The 13,982-nt window shown below is 52.7% G+C and overlaps 3 protein-coding genes across 3 annotated transcripts in view; 1 reads left to right on the plus strand and 2 right to left on the minus strand.

The window, feature by feature from the left end:
• Positions 1–5,870, minus strand: part of TGME49_260200 (helicase associated domain (ha2) protein) — a gene marked incomplete at both ends in the record, with an annotated part of 8,185 nt that extends 2,315 nt beyond the window's left edge. Inside the window, 5 exons of the mRNA XM_002365152.1 lie at positions 259–363; positions 925–2,257; positions 2,913–3,391; positions 3,930–4,290; positions 4,768–5,870. Coding sequence (XP_002365193.1) covers positions 259–363; positions 925–2,257; positions 2,913–3,391; positions 3,930–4,290; positions 4,768–5,870 — 3,381 coding nt within the window. The remainder of the gene's footprint in view (positions 1–258; positions 364–924; positions 2,258–2,912; positions 3,392–3,929; positions 4,291–4,767) is intronic.
• A 656-nt stretch (positions 5,871–6,526) lies between these two features.
• MIC13 (microneme protein MIC13) lies at positions 6,527–9,281 on the plus strand. Its single transcript, XM_002365151.1, has 6 exons — positions 6,527–6,706; positions 7,029–7,516; positions 7,734–7,812; positions 8,137–8,717; positions 8,818–8,896; positions 9,034–9,281. The coding sequence occupies exons 1-6, from the start codon at positions 6,616–6,618 to the stop codon at positions 9,120–9,122; spliced, it is 1,407 nt and encodes a 468-aa protein (XP_002365192.1). The 5' UTR covers positions 6,527–6,615; the 3' UTR covers positions 9,123–9,281.
• A 1,579-nt stretch (positions 9,282–10,860) lies between these two features.
• Positions 10,861–13,759, minus strand: TGME49_260180 (hypothetical protein). Its single transcript, XM_002365150.1, has 2 exons — positions 13,123–13,759; positions 10,861–11,735 (listed from the first exon to the last, which is right to left on the minus strand). Exons 1-2 carry the CDS (start codon positions 13,320–13,322, stop codon positions 11,462–11,464), a joined length of 474 nt encoding a protein of 157 aa, XP_002365191.1. The 5' UTR covers positions 13,323–13,759; the 3' UTR covers positions 10,861–11,461.
• Positions 13,760–13,982: the final 223 nt, after the last annotated feature.

The raw sequence follows: 13,982 nt of genomic DNA on the forward strand, positions 1-13,982 counted from the left end.
GAGTCCCGAAGGATCACACGCAAGAGAGTAGCGGATCGTGTCGACGGCTGTGTCCACCCACTTGCGCTTTTAGGGATAAAAATATATGGAGAGATACAGAGAGAGATACCGGGCGCGCAGAAAGGTGGAGGAGTAGAAAGACAGACGTCGAGAGAGAAAAAAAAGACGCAGAAGAGTGAGATGCACGATGTATCGACCCACAGATGTTGTATGTGGAGAAGCGTCAGATCGATTCAAGTGTCTGTGCCTTAGACGAACCTTTCGAATGACGTCCCAGTCGGTGCCGCAAGAGACGTCAGGGATGCCCTGCTGCTCCATGATGTCGAGGAGTTGCGCTCGCACCTCCCTCGCCTTCGTCATCGCCTGCAAACGAAACATGCGAAACATCCATGCACAGAAACGCGGACGGACGCTGATTCCACCCTGCAGGACCCTTCCACCTTCTTCATCTCTCTCCTTCTCCAGGAACGCAGCAGCGTTCCACGCCCACACCCGTTCATCGGAGAGCTGAATGTGTACATTGACAAAAACATACATGTTTGAATTTCTTTAGGCGACATGGTACATAATCTCGTGAATAGACAAGGGTGAAAAACAGAAGCCGGTTGTCGCCAGTTTTGACCGAAAAAATAATTCCCCCGACACGACAGACAAAGGAACGATACACATCCCCACAAGATGCGTCCAGTATATCTGTGGAATCCGTCCACTTGCACTTCTGTAAAATACATATACATATATATATATATGTATGTGTAATAGCGCATGCATCACTATGTATAGATATACATATGTGTATATCTCTGTCTTCCGTGATAGTGTCTTTCGTTCGTGTTTGCTCTGTGTCTTTGATTCGTTTTTATGTTTGTTTATTGGATGTATTTTGCTTGAGCGCGTTCTTGATTTTTGAGGAGGCGTGAGTACCCTGGGCTGCACGAAGTGCCTGGTGCACCAGGCACTGTTGTACTGGCTCCTTTTCCACTGTTGGTAGACGTTGAGAAGCGTGAGATGGTCGCTTTCGGGGACGAAGAACTTTTCCTTGACTGCCTCCGCCTCGTCCTGTCGCTCTTTGGGGGAGTAGAAGATCGAGGGTATGGACAACATGGAGACGACGGTCACGACTTCGCGGGTGGCTCGCTGCGACTCTGCGACGAGGACCATCTTCGAGAGCGGGGGGTCGAGCGGGAAGAGAACCATCTTCTTCCCGAGCGCCGTGAGTTCTCCCAAGTTGTCGAGCGCCCCCAGGACCCAGAGTTGATAGAGGGCGTTCACGATTGTCTCCTCCGGCGGTGGGTCCATCAAGTCGAAGGAGAGAATATTTCGAATCCCGATGCTCTTGAGAAGCAGCACAACGTTCGCCAGGTTCGTGCGTTGGATCTCAGGGACAGTCGTCGTCAACAACTCCTTGACGAAGACGCGCTCGGTGTACAGACGGTAGCAGACGCCGGGGCCTGTGCGACCCGCGCGTCCTTTTCGCTGGTTCGCGTTGGCCTGCGAGATCGGCGTGAGCTGCAGAGCGTCCATACCCACCTTCGGATTGTAGACCTTCATCTTGCAGAATCCTGGATCGATCACGTACTTGATTCCGTCCACCGTCAAAGAAGTCTCTGCGATGTTCGTCGCCACAATCACCTTTCTGAACGGCGAAGGCTGGAAAATCCGCGCCTGCAGATCCGCGGGCAGTTGCGAGTAAATCGGCAGAATCGTCAGCGGCGGCGCCTTCTCCCCCAACAGACCCAGTCGCTCGGCGAGAAGCAAACATGTGACTTCGATGTCATCTTGACCCGTCATAAAAATCAAAATGTCCCCGCCATTCTCTTCTCCTTCTTCCTCCTTTTCTTCTCCCTCGTCTCCCTCGTCTCCCTCTTCTTGGTCTTCTTCGGACTTGACGCGCGGGTCATCCCTTGAGCCTCGCTGCGCCGACTCTCGGGAGCAATTCGCAGCTGCGCTCGACGCGGCCTCCCCGAGCGAAGCCTTCGTCTTCTTCGTCTTCTTCGTCTTCTTCTTCCACGGTGTGCTGCAGTGAACCGCCAGACATTTCTGCACCGCTGCGTCGACGTAGTCGTCGGGGAGAGACCGCGCGAACTCCACGTCGACCGGAAACGTCCGGCCAGGAATGTGAAAGATGACGGCGCCTCCGAAAAACGCAGAAAAGCGCTCCGAGTCCATCGTCGCAGAAGTCACAATCAACTTGAAGTCACGCCGCCGCGCCGCCACTCCCTTCAAAATTCCAAAGAGCACATCCGTATTCAGCGACCTGCGACGCAGTGAGGCGACACCGAGGCGAATGAGACGACCCACAAAGATGAAGGCGCAACACTGCAGCTGCCGACGACCGACCACAAAGGGCAGAAGAAACGGTATCTACAGACTCGACAAACATAGAAGAAACGTCGAAAAAACAGGCGTCCTGGTCACCCCGGAGCTCTGAAGCGGATAGACACCCGAACGCCGCGGTGGGTTTACGTTTCCAACTTTGTGTCCTAAAAATCTACGCCTTGGCGTCAGGTTCCTCCTTGTTCGAACGTCGTGTAATTGTGAGGACGACGTCTCTGCGCAAAAACTGCCCACAACAGTTTCCCCGCCCTCAACCATTTCGAACGCCGATCCCCATCGCCTGGTCTGTGTTCCTCCTCACGAAAGACGGCTCTCGAAGATGTACTCATCAACGCGCGTCCAAGGTTCTACAACCGCACTCTCGCCGCCTTTGCCCCCAGTCCCTGCTCTCACATGATCTGTCTGGAGACCTCAGAACAGTTCCACTGCATGCGCTCTCCTCCCTCACTGCGACTCGAGGTGATGCATCTCCATAGAGACTCCTCCGGCACACACAGGCTGAGGTTTCGTCACCTCGCCCACCATTGCCTCGCTGTGCCGGCTTGGAAAGAGGGAAGCTTTACTCGCCGCCTCACCTTTCGTGAGCTTCGTCCATGATGACGGCGGCGTACTTGTCGAGGTCTGCATCGCTCAGGGACTCTCTGAGAAGGACACCGTCTGTCATGTACTTGATTCGCGTTCGCTCACTCGTGCAGTCCTCAAATCGAATCGCGTATCCAACGTCTTCTCCGAGCGCAGTGCCCATTTCGTCTGCCACCCGCTTCGCCACAGAGACTGCCGCAACTCTTCTTGGCTGCGTGCAGCCAATCAAACTAACCGACGGCGCGACTGCGAAAGCAGGCAGCCCATTCTGTGCGGAATCCTGAGGATCTTCCTCGGCGACTTTCTGTCTCTTCTGCGGCAGCAGCATCTCTGGCGAGGAACGCACGAGGCGCTGAAGAGAACTCGCCTGAGGCTCGCGGGAGGGTCCTGGAGAAGCGTATCCTGCCTCAAACAGGTACTGCGTTAACTGCGTCGTCTTCCCACTACCGGTCTCGCCGACCACGACGACGATCTGAGGCAGCGGGAGAGACGTTAGAAACAGAGAGAAAAACGGAGAAAACCTGATCTAGACGACGAGGGACATAACGAAGAACAAGAGAGGAAAGACGAAGGAAAGCAACACTCACACAAACGCCCAAAGAGACAAACAAGAGCGCGTATGAGCCTCACACTCATCTTGCATATATATATATATATAGATATAGATATAGATAGATAGATACATAGGCATAGATAGATGGATAAAGATAGATAGATAGATACACAGAGATAGATAGATACACAGAGATAGATAGGTAGATATGGATAAAAATAGATATGGATAGGCAGATAGAAGTGTGGGTGGTGAGGCGCAGTGTCAGGGAAAGAGAAAAATGGGACTGTCGAGAGCGACATCGTGAGACGTTTGCTTTCTTGTGCAAATGTGCGAAGGAGAAACTGGGCAGAAGACTGAAGACTAAGGCGGAATGCGCCAAGACGGAAAAGTCACGCATTTGCATCGTGAGTCTTCATTTCTTTCTTCCTCTCGCGTTCTGCGTTTTCTCTCTCACCTGGTGTTCCCTGACAATGTGAAGAAATTCGTCTCGTACGGCATAGACGGGGAGAGACCTGCGTTGCTCAGCGAGGCTTTGTGTCCGAGCGAATTCGCTGGTGGCTTCGGTCTCTGAACTCCTCAGAATCGCGGCGTACTGGTTTTGCTGTCGGAAGCTCTGTCGATCTTCTTCGCTCTCGTCCTCGCCCGCGACTCGCCATGGATTGTTCGCCTGCATCTGCGCGAGCTGCGCCTTCGCTTGTTCGTCACTCGTCTGCAGCAGACTTCCTAAGGTCGAGCCTGCGAGCTCCCAGAACCGCTGCCGCACTGCCGACCGGTCTTCTTGGTCCTTCGTGAATCGCAAGATGGCACTGCCTTTTCTGCGAACAAGCGGCACAAAAGTGCGAGGCGAGAGGTGAGTCCGGGGGGGGGAGAGGGGAGGAGTGCAGGGACGAAGACTGCCGGCGCTTAGGACGGAAGGCTCACAGCGCATCCAGGTCCTGTAAGGATCACATATTGTAGGTAGCTAGTGTCTCTGCGCGAAGAACTCACGATTCAGGGGGCAAGCTGAGAAAGGAGGAAACAGGCGGACTCAGGAGATCCCGGGTGGAACGCGGAAGATCCAGACGCAGAGCGGAAGCCGACCACTCCTACGGCGCGGAGGGTGAAGAAGGAAGACACAGTTGAACCTTGGAGGACAAGAGGGGCAGAAAGAGAACTCTGGAAGATACGCGGCATCGCGACCAGACGCTAGAACGTTGTTACGCGAAACAGAGGAGACGGTAGCACGGGGCATTGTGCGAGACAAAATTTAGCGGAGGCAAGTGCTGGCTTGACTTCTTTTCGTGGATTCGGACCTGGCCATGACGTTCATGTCGCTGGTGACATCCTGAACCATGATTGGGAGGGAATGTTCTACATCGAATCCGTCTAGGAAAGGCGGTCGAATGTTGCGGCAGATGACATGTTCCTTGTGTTCATCTTCGTCCTCTGCAATGCGGGCAGCGAAGTCCACCTCCGTTCTTTCTCCGACTCCACTGCGACGCATGCGGTCTCTCTCCCAAGCCTCGTTGTCGGCATTTCTCTGTTGCTCGCGCCACTGCTTCCTGGACTGGACCTGCAGCTTCTTCAGCTTTTCTTCACGGTCGCGCAGCCGGTCGCGCTGGTCTTCGTCTTGATCCATGTACTCCCCCAGCGCGAGGCCGGAGCCCTCGTCTCGGTCATACCAAATGCGCGAGAGCATCTTGTCAGTTTCTTCATCGATGTACGCCTCCTCATTGTGTTTTTCGTCTGCGGCCTCATCGTCCCACCCGGAACGCATGCGGCGAGCGCGCGGCGGCGCGTAAGACGGAGACGAAGACCGAGCTTCGTCGTTTGTCAGCTTCGACGAGGAGCAGGCTGATACCACCGACGGCGCGCTGCTTCCCGCCGCTGTCGACCGGGTCGAGGACCCGTCGTCGTTCGCGGCCGTGGTTTTCTTGCCTTTGCGGCCGAGGTCGACCAGACAACTGCCGGTCCGCGGGGCAGATGCGGAGAAAGATAAATTACCAGCAGCCGACTCCAGCGAAGACTGTTTACTCGTTAACTGTCGCGGACGGCTGAAGACCGGCGCGCGAAACGACACCCCTGAGCCAGGTGGACGTCCTCCCGAGGGATCGCCACCTCGCGACTCCTGGCTCTCAGCCGTCGCAGCAGCGGCCTCTACATTGAACAGCAGGCGGAATTTCTTTCCGGATTTTGAGGAGAACGAGGGAAGGGGATCTGGACATTGGAAAGGAGTTTCTGGGCCGTAGACAACCGGGGAAGCGGCGGAGGAAGAAGGTTCTGTGGCAGAAGCAGCGGATCCCGACGGCGCAGAGGTCGCTGCACTGTGGCTATTGTCGCCACAAGAACGGAAAAACGACCTTTCCTCTAGCTCCTCCTCTTCGTCATCGATGAAACTGAGGGCAGGTTTCCTCATTTTGCTCCGTACTGCGCAGACGAAAACGACTTGGAGCAGTTCGCTCGTGGAAATCACGCGAAATGTCGGGGCAGCCACGACACAGAAAGTACGGAATGCCCGGCACGATGGGTAGACGAGGCGAAAAATGCGTTGGAAAGCGGCCCGAACTGGAGGAAACAAAAAGGCGAGACACGGAAAATGCGGGAGTCTCAGAGTGACGAAGAGTTTCAGGAAAGAATGTACAGTTTATCTTGCGTCTGTCTGCATGCACTCCTTCGGAGAGACGCGCAGACCGTCAGTTGCGCACTGGAGTTCCTGTCTCGCTGTCCCACGATGGTTACGGTGGCGGGTCTCAAGTTCGGTTGCCTGAATCGACTCCTCCGTTGGGTGGCCTCCCGCGCATCTTGCCACTGAAAAGCCAGCCGAGCGGCTGTTCATGCTTGAGACTACGTCTCGTGTGTCAGAAAACGCAGTAGCTAGCTGCAAATAACTGCACCCTGGCAGGTCATCGAAGAATGATCTACGCTCCGGGTCGCTGCCCGAAGGTTCGATGAGCGTCCACGAACGGACGGCTCGATAGGCATGACAGCAGGCCACTGGCCAAGCGGTTTCACTGGCTAGTTCTCTTCACCACATTTTCACGTTACTTCCTTTCTTATTTCCCAGGTGCCTCTTTGTCAACAGCGACTCTGCGTCAACTGCCTCTCTCGACAGTTCTTTTTTCCACAGTGTGTGTACTCCTTGAAGCTCAGACTCGCAAAAAATGGTGGGTGTTTTCCAGCTGTGCCTCCTAACGTGCCTGCTTTGCTTGTTGAAGGGCAGTGACGCCATCCAGCTTCGCCAGCATCGAAATGGTAAGGACGCCTCGGTAAAGGTAGTGCTTCTGCAGCTTCCAAGAACGCGCTCTGACGGCGTTGCAAGCGCCGTCTGGGAACTGGCTGTCTCATCCACGTGGAAGAGCTCACGATATCGCAGTACAGTTCTCTTACATGACTAAGAACAGCGAATGAAGCTTGTGTGCAAATGCTGGTTTCTCGCCTCTATGCTGGATACCGCCACAGTCTGTGCAGTTAACATGGTCATGAAAGCACAACTTTGGCTAGCTGAAAAAATTTATCGGGGCCACGCTGCAACGGAATTGCTGCTGGTTTTTTTCCTTGTCGCTGTTGTGAACAGGATTGGGTGTCGAGCAGAGCTTTGTATCTGAAGAAACTGATATCGTCGGAGGACGCATTTCTTCCCTGCAAGCCGAGTTGGACTCCTACTGCCACAATCGGTACAAGCAACTCTGCGACGGCGGCAACAAAAAATTCTGTGACAAAACTGGTGTCGCTCGCTACGGCACGGGGATCCAGAGCCAGCAGACTGCCGAATGGAGATGCTACTTTGCGGAGGTTTTGAAACCCTCAGGCCGCAAGGTGCAGTGTGTCGATGACTGCGGGAATTATTTCCCCTGTTTGGGAGTTGTGGATCCGAACGACACTTTCCACGCGACTGCACATAATCAGATTTTGAATTTCATCAAGGATGGAGTTGAAAAGCACTGCAGTCCATTCCAAATGGCTGGCAACAATTATTGCCAGGGCGTTCTTGCGGACACAGTCGCCCGCAAAGACACGGGCACCGCATCTCAAAAGGCGAAAGCGTGGCGCTGCTATAAGAAAGTGAGTGTGTACGTGCATTCCTACGAATCCAGTTACATGGTGAGGAGCAGGAAGTCTAGCTCAGGTGTTCCTGGATCACTAATGCATGCTTGGATGCCCCGTGGCACTGTGTAACGCGGCAACGCCTCGGAATTGTTCCCGCACCTGACAGACACCTGCATATCAACACAAACAGCGTATTCCCTGGCGAAAATGCTTCCTATCTTTGCCCCAACAGGACAGTCTCACGTACGAGGCTAGATCCATTTGCGTGGACAACTGCGGCGGTGAAATAGAATGCCCTGGCGGACGTTCAGGTATGAGCACATGCTGACAAAGCAATAGGCGCTTGCGCAGTGAACTTCACCAGTGGGTCTCGAAAAGGACAATATAACTTGCATCCGACAAGCAAAGATCTTCAAGATCTAAGCTAGTAGTCCATCTCGTAGAGTATATACTGTCCCAAAAAGGCGTAGCTAGAGTTTCATTCGAAGAGAAGACTCACGAAGGGGTTCGCAAGTGAGTTGCCCTGTCATTTGCCTCGCGGGGTATCCGAATATCGTGTTTCCGAGTTGACAACACGCGTAAAACGCCCTGCGCAATGGTGGGGCGCTCCCTTGTGCGTTTCTGTTTTTCCCCAGAAACCTCTGGAGAACTACTCAGTCAGCATTATACTAGGGAAAAAGAGCTGCAGAAAGTGATCGAGTCACAAAGTGCCCCCTGCCATGACGCATGCGTTGCGACACCCATCAACCCACCAATTTGCGCCGACACTGAGAGTCTCCTGCAAAGTACCAAACGCAGCAGAGCACAGAGATTCATCGATGACGCGTGCCAGAAACTGTTCAACTGCCACTGCAAAAAAGACAAGAAATTCTGCACGACTGTAGTCGCCCGCAAGGATCGAGGTCGCGCAGGCAGTCAAAATGATGCTGAGTGGCGCTGCTATTCTTTAGAAGAGTTGGACTTTCAAAAAACAAACCCGTCGTGCATTGATGAGTGCGGAAATGAACTGCCGTGCCAAGGCGCAGTACCAGAAGAGTCTACTCACCACATAACGTGGACCAAGTTGCCGTCTAAAATTGACGAAGCTACGCAAAAGTTCTGCACTGAACGACAAAGAGCTGCGAATGACTATTGCGCGTCAGAGTTCGCAGACAGTCTGGCGCGATATGGACCCGGCGCGGGGGACCAAACCAGTCAATTTCGGTGTATTAAAAAGGTGAGCAAGAGAGGCAGAACCATCTGTCGAACAGATGGAAGTCCCATATCAGCGTTCGATACGCTTATCATTGTGCGAGTTTTCTGTTTTGTCTTTTCAGGCGGCAATGCGTGCAGATGCCGAAGGGCAATGTGCCGATTCCTGCAAAGGAACGGAAACGTGCGGAGGCGGTCGAAGCAGTAAGTCGTTTCGATATTCTACAAACATATACACATGTGTATATGTGTGTATGTTTACGCTTGAACCGGCAGGAGGAGGTCCCGGAACGTAAAGGCTGATGTGCTGCAGTCTCCTGTCTGATGCTGTTGTTGTACAGGACTTGATGGCCCTCTCTCAGTTGATGACGTTTTGAATGCTCACGAGGGTATTTCAGAGGCTATGAAAAGCGCCTCGACAGAGTGCTAGAAGTCATGTAGGGGCCACCGTTCCTCACAGCGCATGCGTCGACGCCCGCGGCATTTGTTCTTTCGCTACGGACCCTCAACTACTTGACAGTCCGGCGGCACGTGCGAGTTGGGCTTTAATGCAGCGATGGTACACAAGTGTTAGTGGAGCACTTCAGCTATGTTTTCGACAGCGAGGAGAGTAAAACGCAGAGCCTAAAACAAAGGGAAGGCGCCCGGTCAAGCGGTTATTTCCCTATAATAGTCGAGTCATTCATTTTCCGATACCTTTTCCATGTTCCCTGTTTTCCTCAAAGCGGCCGCCGGATTACCCGGTCGGCTGTGCCTTCCACCACCCTTCCCTGTCCCACAGAATTTGTTGCTGCATTTGTACTCGAACAGAAATTTGAAAGAGGGAAGCTGCGGACCCGCGGTCACATATCGCGGTGTTTTGTCTTTTTTTGAATCCGACTGTCAATTCAACAGTGCTTCAGGGATCCGCATGCATGCTGAGTTTCTTCCTCACCGGGAAACAGGCTGACGATCTATCCAGCCCTCCCATACACGCATACGCGATGCGTTGGTGGCACAGCGTGGAGAATCGTATACTGATCAGTCCAGGCATGCTTTCAGAGTGAACAGAAAGAGTATATGTTGCCTGCTCCCAGCTATGTTTGCAGCACACGATTTTTATATCAAAGGACCAAGCGATGAATCAGGTTATCGCTGGTATCCCCCAATTAAAAGCTGAGACGCTTGTGTACTGGCATGATTCCCGCTGTTCCGGCATGGTTTGAGACTTTGCATTGTCACCTCCTAGAAAATGTGACAGTGCGACGCCACTTGCATAACGGCTAATCGGCTTCCCTAGTCAAGGATATCGAAAAAGGGGGTGTGCGTATTCTTACTTCTCTTCCAGGCTTTCCAGAGGGTTTCTCGATACTGTGCGTAGTGTGATGTTCTATGCTTCGACAAATGTACACAAGCGGATATATATGTAGGTCGTGTGATTCCTCGTGTCTCAATTTGTGACACCATGCTAAAACCGTTTCTACTTGCCTGGATGCTTGACGCGTAAGTTTGGTGATAACAATGCTCTCTACAAGTCCCAGAAAATCCTCGTGCATCTGCGAACGCGTGGTGAGCCCAGAGCCGTTGTTCTGAAATTGCCTCCGCTGCAAAGGATGTTTTCGCACGTCGTTTCGCTGGTTATATCTTGATGGTCTTTGTTTACCGGATCCAAGAATAAACGTAGGAACCCCACTGTACAATAGGTTCAGTCTAAAGTCCCATTATACTGTATGGATCACATGGCTTCTGGAACTTTGATATCGTTCTGACGTGAGCTCATTTTGACGGCGAGACGGAAAGCCGCGCAAACGCAGCGAGCAGACCGACCGAGGAACTAAACCGTTGTACGGGAAGAATTAGGGAAAGTTGCTCTCACTTATTTAGGAGCCATAAGAGCATTGCTTTGCCACTCCGTGACCAGGCGCGCGATTTGTTGCAGGGTCCGTAGCGTGATCCTTGATTCTGTTGTTTCTGTGTCAAGCGGTTTCAGTGCTGGTCACCCACGGGCGTTTGCCGTCTCTCATTCTACCGATGGTCGGCCTCTGTGTGAGCCTGGCGCTCCACTCAAAACAAGCGAACCGGGAAAATCCAGGCTGGCAACGAACGGGACGCGTGACCACACCTAAGAAATATGCTGATCAAACCGGCAAGAGACTGACAGAAACAAATTCGCTTCCCCGAAGTCTGTTGGAGGCTGAAGCGTTTTAAAGTCAATTGTCCGTTTCATGCACTAGTACACCTGCATCTCTACAATACTCCTAGCAGTACGTACATATGCAAATCGCAAGTCTCGGGGCACGTTCATGATTCGTCCACATGCATGCATTCGCACACCATGCAGAAGTCCGCATGCGAGCAGTTTCTTCTTCCTTGTGCTCATCAGACTGCCTCTCGAAATTCCAGCGGCCCTTCTTGTGGCAAACCCAGATATCTTGGCAGCGCCTGCCTCTGGCACACAGAAGTCGACAAAGTCCTACATGCGTTAACGTCATTTCTACGTCTTCCCCGGTTTCCTTTGATTCTCCTCGTTCTCGTCACAGATACCGCGCTTGCAGGGAACATCGACGCCTCCCGAGGCGAAAACTCTCCGGGCGGTGTGTGCACATTGCACGCGCGTGGACGTACTTTCCTTTCCACATGCAAAGACACACACGGCCAGCTACTTGATCGTAGTTGATATATGCATAAATGTACATATATTTATATATACGTAAAGGTACGCGGTTTCTTCTGATACGTCTCGTGTAGCGCTACGCGAAGTCGCGGCATCCGATCTTTTCTGCTTTCCGTTTACAAGTTGTCTTGGAAGAGCAGGAGACGCGGGTCCCGTTTGCAGAAGGCGCGAACTGCCATGGCGACGTTGTCTGCGTCCTCGAAAACGCGTCCTCTGCATGCAACCTTGACATTTTCAGGAGCCGCCTTTCCACCGTAGATCTGCGCCTTGAGTTGCTCGACAGTCGTCTCGTCGTCCAAGTAGACCTTCCTACCGTTCGTCCACTTTGTGTCAAAGTAGTTCTGCGAGTAGTCTGGGTAAAGTTTCTCCTCGTTGATGAATACATGGTAGCTGAGTTAGGCGGAGAGACAACGCACGGATGCGAAGACACACCAAGCGAACTAAAGGGGAAGAAGGACGGGATGCGTCCCCAAAACATCGGGGACAAACGGTGAGGGAGACAGAGGGCTATAAAAAAGCTGAAGGAAGATTCGAATGCGCAGCGAATACACGCCGAGTCTCTCAAAACGCTTTCGGTAGCGGATACAGACATACGCATGAAGAAGACAGCAAGGGAAACTACAAGAAGAACATGTTCCCCTTTCTCACGCCTGAGATAGTCGGCAGCGCGGAAGCCAGGCAGAACTGGGGTCATCTCGATCGAGAAAAGCCAAAGTACACAGAAGCGCTAACTATGCTCATACACGCCCGGCGCGTAGGCGTTTCCAGCGAGGTAAAGACCTTCGAGAAGAAACGAAACTTTCTTCGAACGAGAGGCATCTGCCGCCCAGGATCCCCCTAACGCTTCTCGACGGAAACCTCGAAAAGTCACGCGCTCATAATAGGGAGAAGCAACATGCTTTGCACGCATAAAAATCCCCTCAAAGATGGAGTTCAACACAGGCGCGCTGCCTTCGATGTCTCTCTCGGTCTGCCTTTAGATCGCCATTGAGAGAAGCGGTACTCGAAAAACTGAGGAACAAGAGGCGATAAAAAGCGCTTCCGGTCACCTGCCTATGACATGAAGAGTCCGGAAAGTTGACAGAGCTGAGGTCTCATCGGCAACGCGAAGAAAGCCGCAAAAACAGCATCCTGAGGTGGTTTCACTTCCCCAGACAGACTGTATCCAGACGTTGTTAACCCAGCTCACGCATTCCATCTGACGGTGAACGATCGCTCCTAACTGAATCTTGTTCAATAACAAGGGAGTCTTGAGCCGACATGGAGGTGTTGATACACTCCGAGCATTAGAACTACCACTCGTATCTGACCTGTTACCCCGGCGACATTGTGACCGTTGTACAATCTAGAAATAGAATGTACCGTGGATAACGATCCAGGCTGCTTCGACGAAATGTAGACCAAAGATTGTAAATGGTTCCGAGATCTTACAAGAAGTACCTTTGCCCTGACTCAAAGTGTTATATAATTTACTGGTATGCATGTAACTCGAGAGCTACACATACCCTGATTAAAAAAGCCCAAGGTATAGCGTCGACAACAACATGACTCAAAACTGTATACCAGCAAACATACAGATACCATTGTCAAATCCATTATCGTTAGAGAGAACACGCATGTTTTCTCCAAAAAGTCGGCTGACAAAGAATGAGCAAGGCAAACATTGAACGGCCTCCGTCTCTCACTTGGCCGCACACTTCCTACGGTTTAGAAGAAAGTCCTTGTGAAAGTGACATGGACAACTTAACCACGACGGATCGCCTTTTTTTTAACGTACCCGAGTTTCGTGTCAGCGCGGAAGCGAGTGTAGAAGATTCCAGCAGGAAAGAGGAAGACCATGACGTACTTGGTGCTGCTCTGCGAGTAGTAGAAACTGTCGTACAGTCTCCCGAGTCTCTGACCGATGAAGGACCGCATGCCCGCGAAAACGGATCTCCCCTTGACGCCAAGGGGCGCGGCAGCTCCGGCGAACGCCATCGTGGAGAAGAAGCGGAGACGACGGGAGACACAACAAGACGCGAACGAGAAGCACGGAGACAGCAGAAACGAAAAGCAGCGTGACGGAGGCGGCGCGAAGGGCGACAGCAAAAAAGACACGGACGTTCACGGAGCGTACTGCCGCAGAAAAACCGAGGTCCCCAGACAGGGTTTAACGTCCACCGGAAACGGGGACGTGCAACCGAGACATTTACAAAGAAGAGGAAAGTTCGACTCCACTGAAGATGGGGAGAGGGAAAAGGAGAGAAAGCTGGCGACGAAAGGCGGTGGACTTTTCACCGGCGCACGCTGGAGAAAACACGCGGGACGGAGGGATGGGAAGCCGAGGCGCCGCGTCACTTTTGGCGCACACAAACGTCGCGAGGGTTGTTCCGCTGGTTAGGAAGCTTTAAAATTGAGGAGAAAAGTGCGAGAATGGCTCACGCAGTCGAGAGCTGTCGAACGAGCATAGAAAACGCAGATGGTGTGTGCCACGGAGAAATCCACGCGGGTGCGAAAAAAACGCCACACTGCATGCGCAGCGAGCGGGGCGCGTCAAAGCATATTATCAAGTGGAGACACGGAAGAAACAGAGAAGGGAAATGGCCCAGAGTAAAAGATGCACATGGATGACCGAGGAATTCGCAGACGTCTCGGATT

The sequence above is a fragment of the Toxoplasma gondii genome, chromosome VIIb, assembly GCF_000006565.2.
Source record: "Toxoplasma gondii ME49 chromosome VIIb, whole genome shotgun sequence".
Lineage (NCBI taxonomy): Eukaryota > Apicomplexa > Conoidasida > Eucoccidiorida > Sarcocystidae > Toxoplasma > Toxoplasma gondii.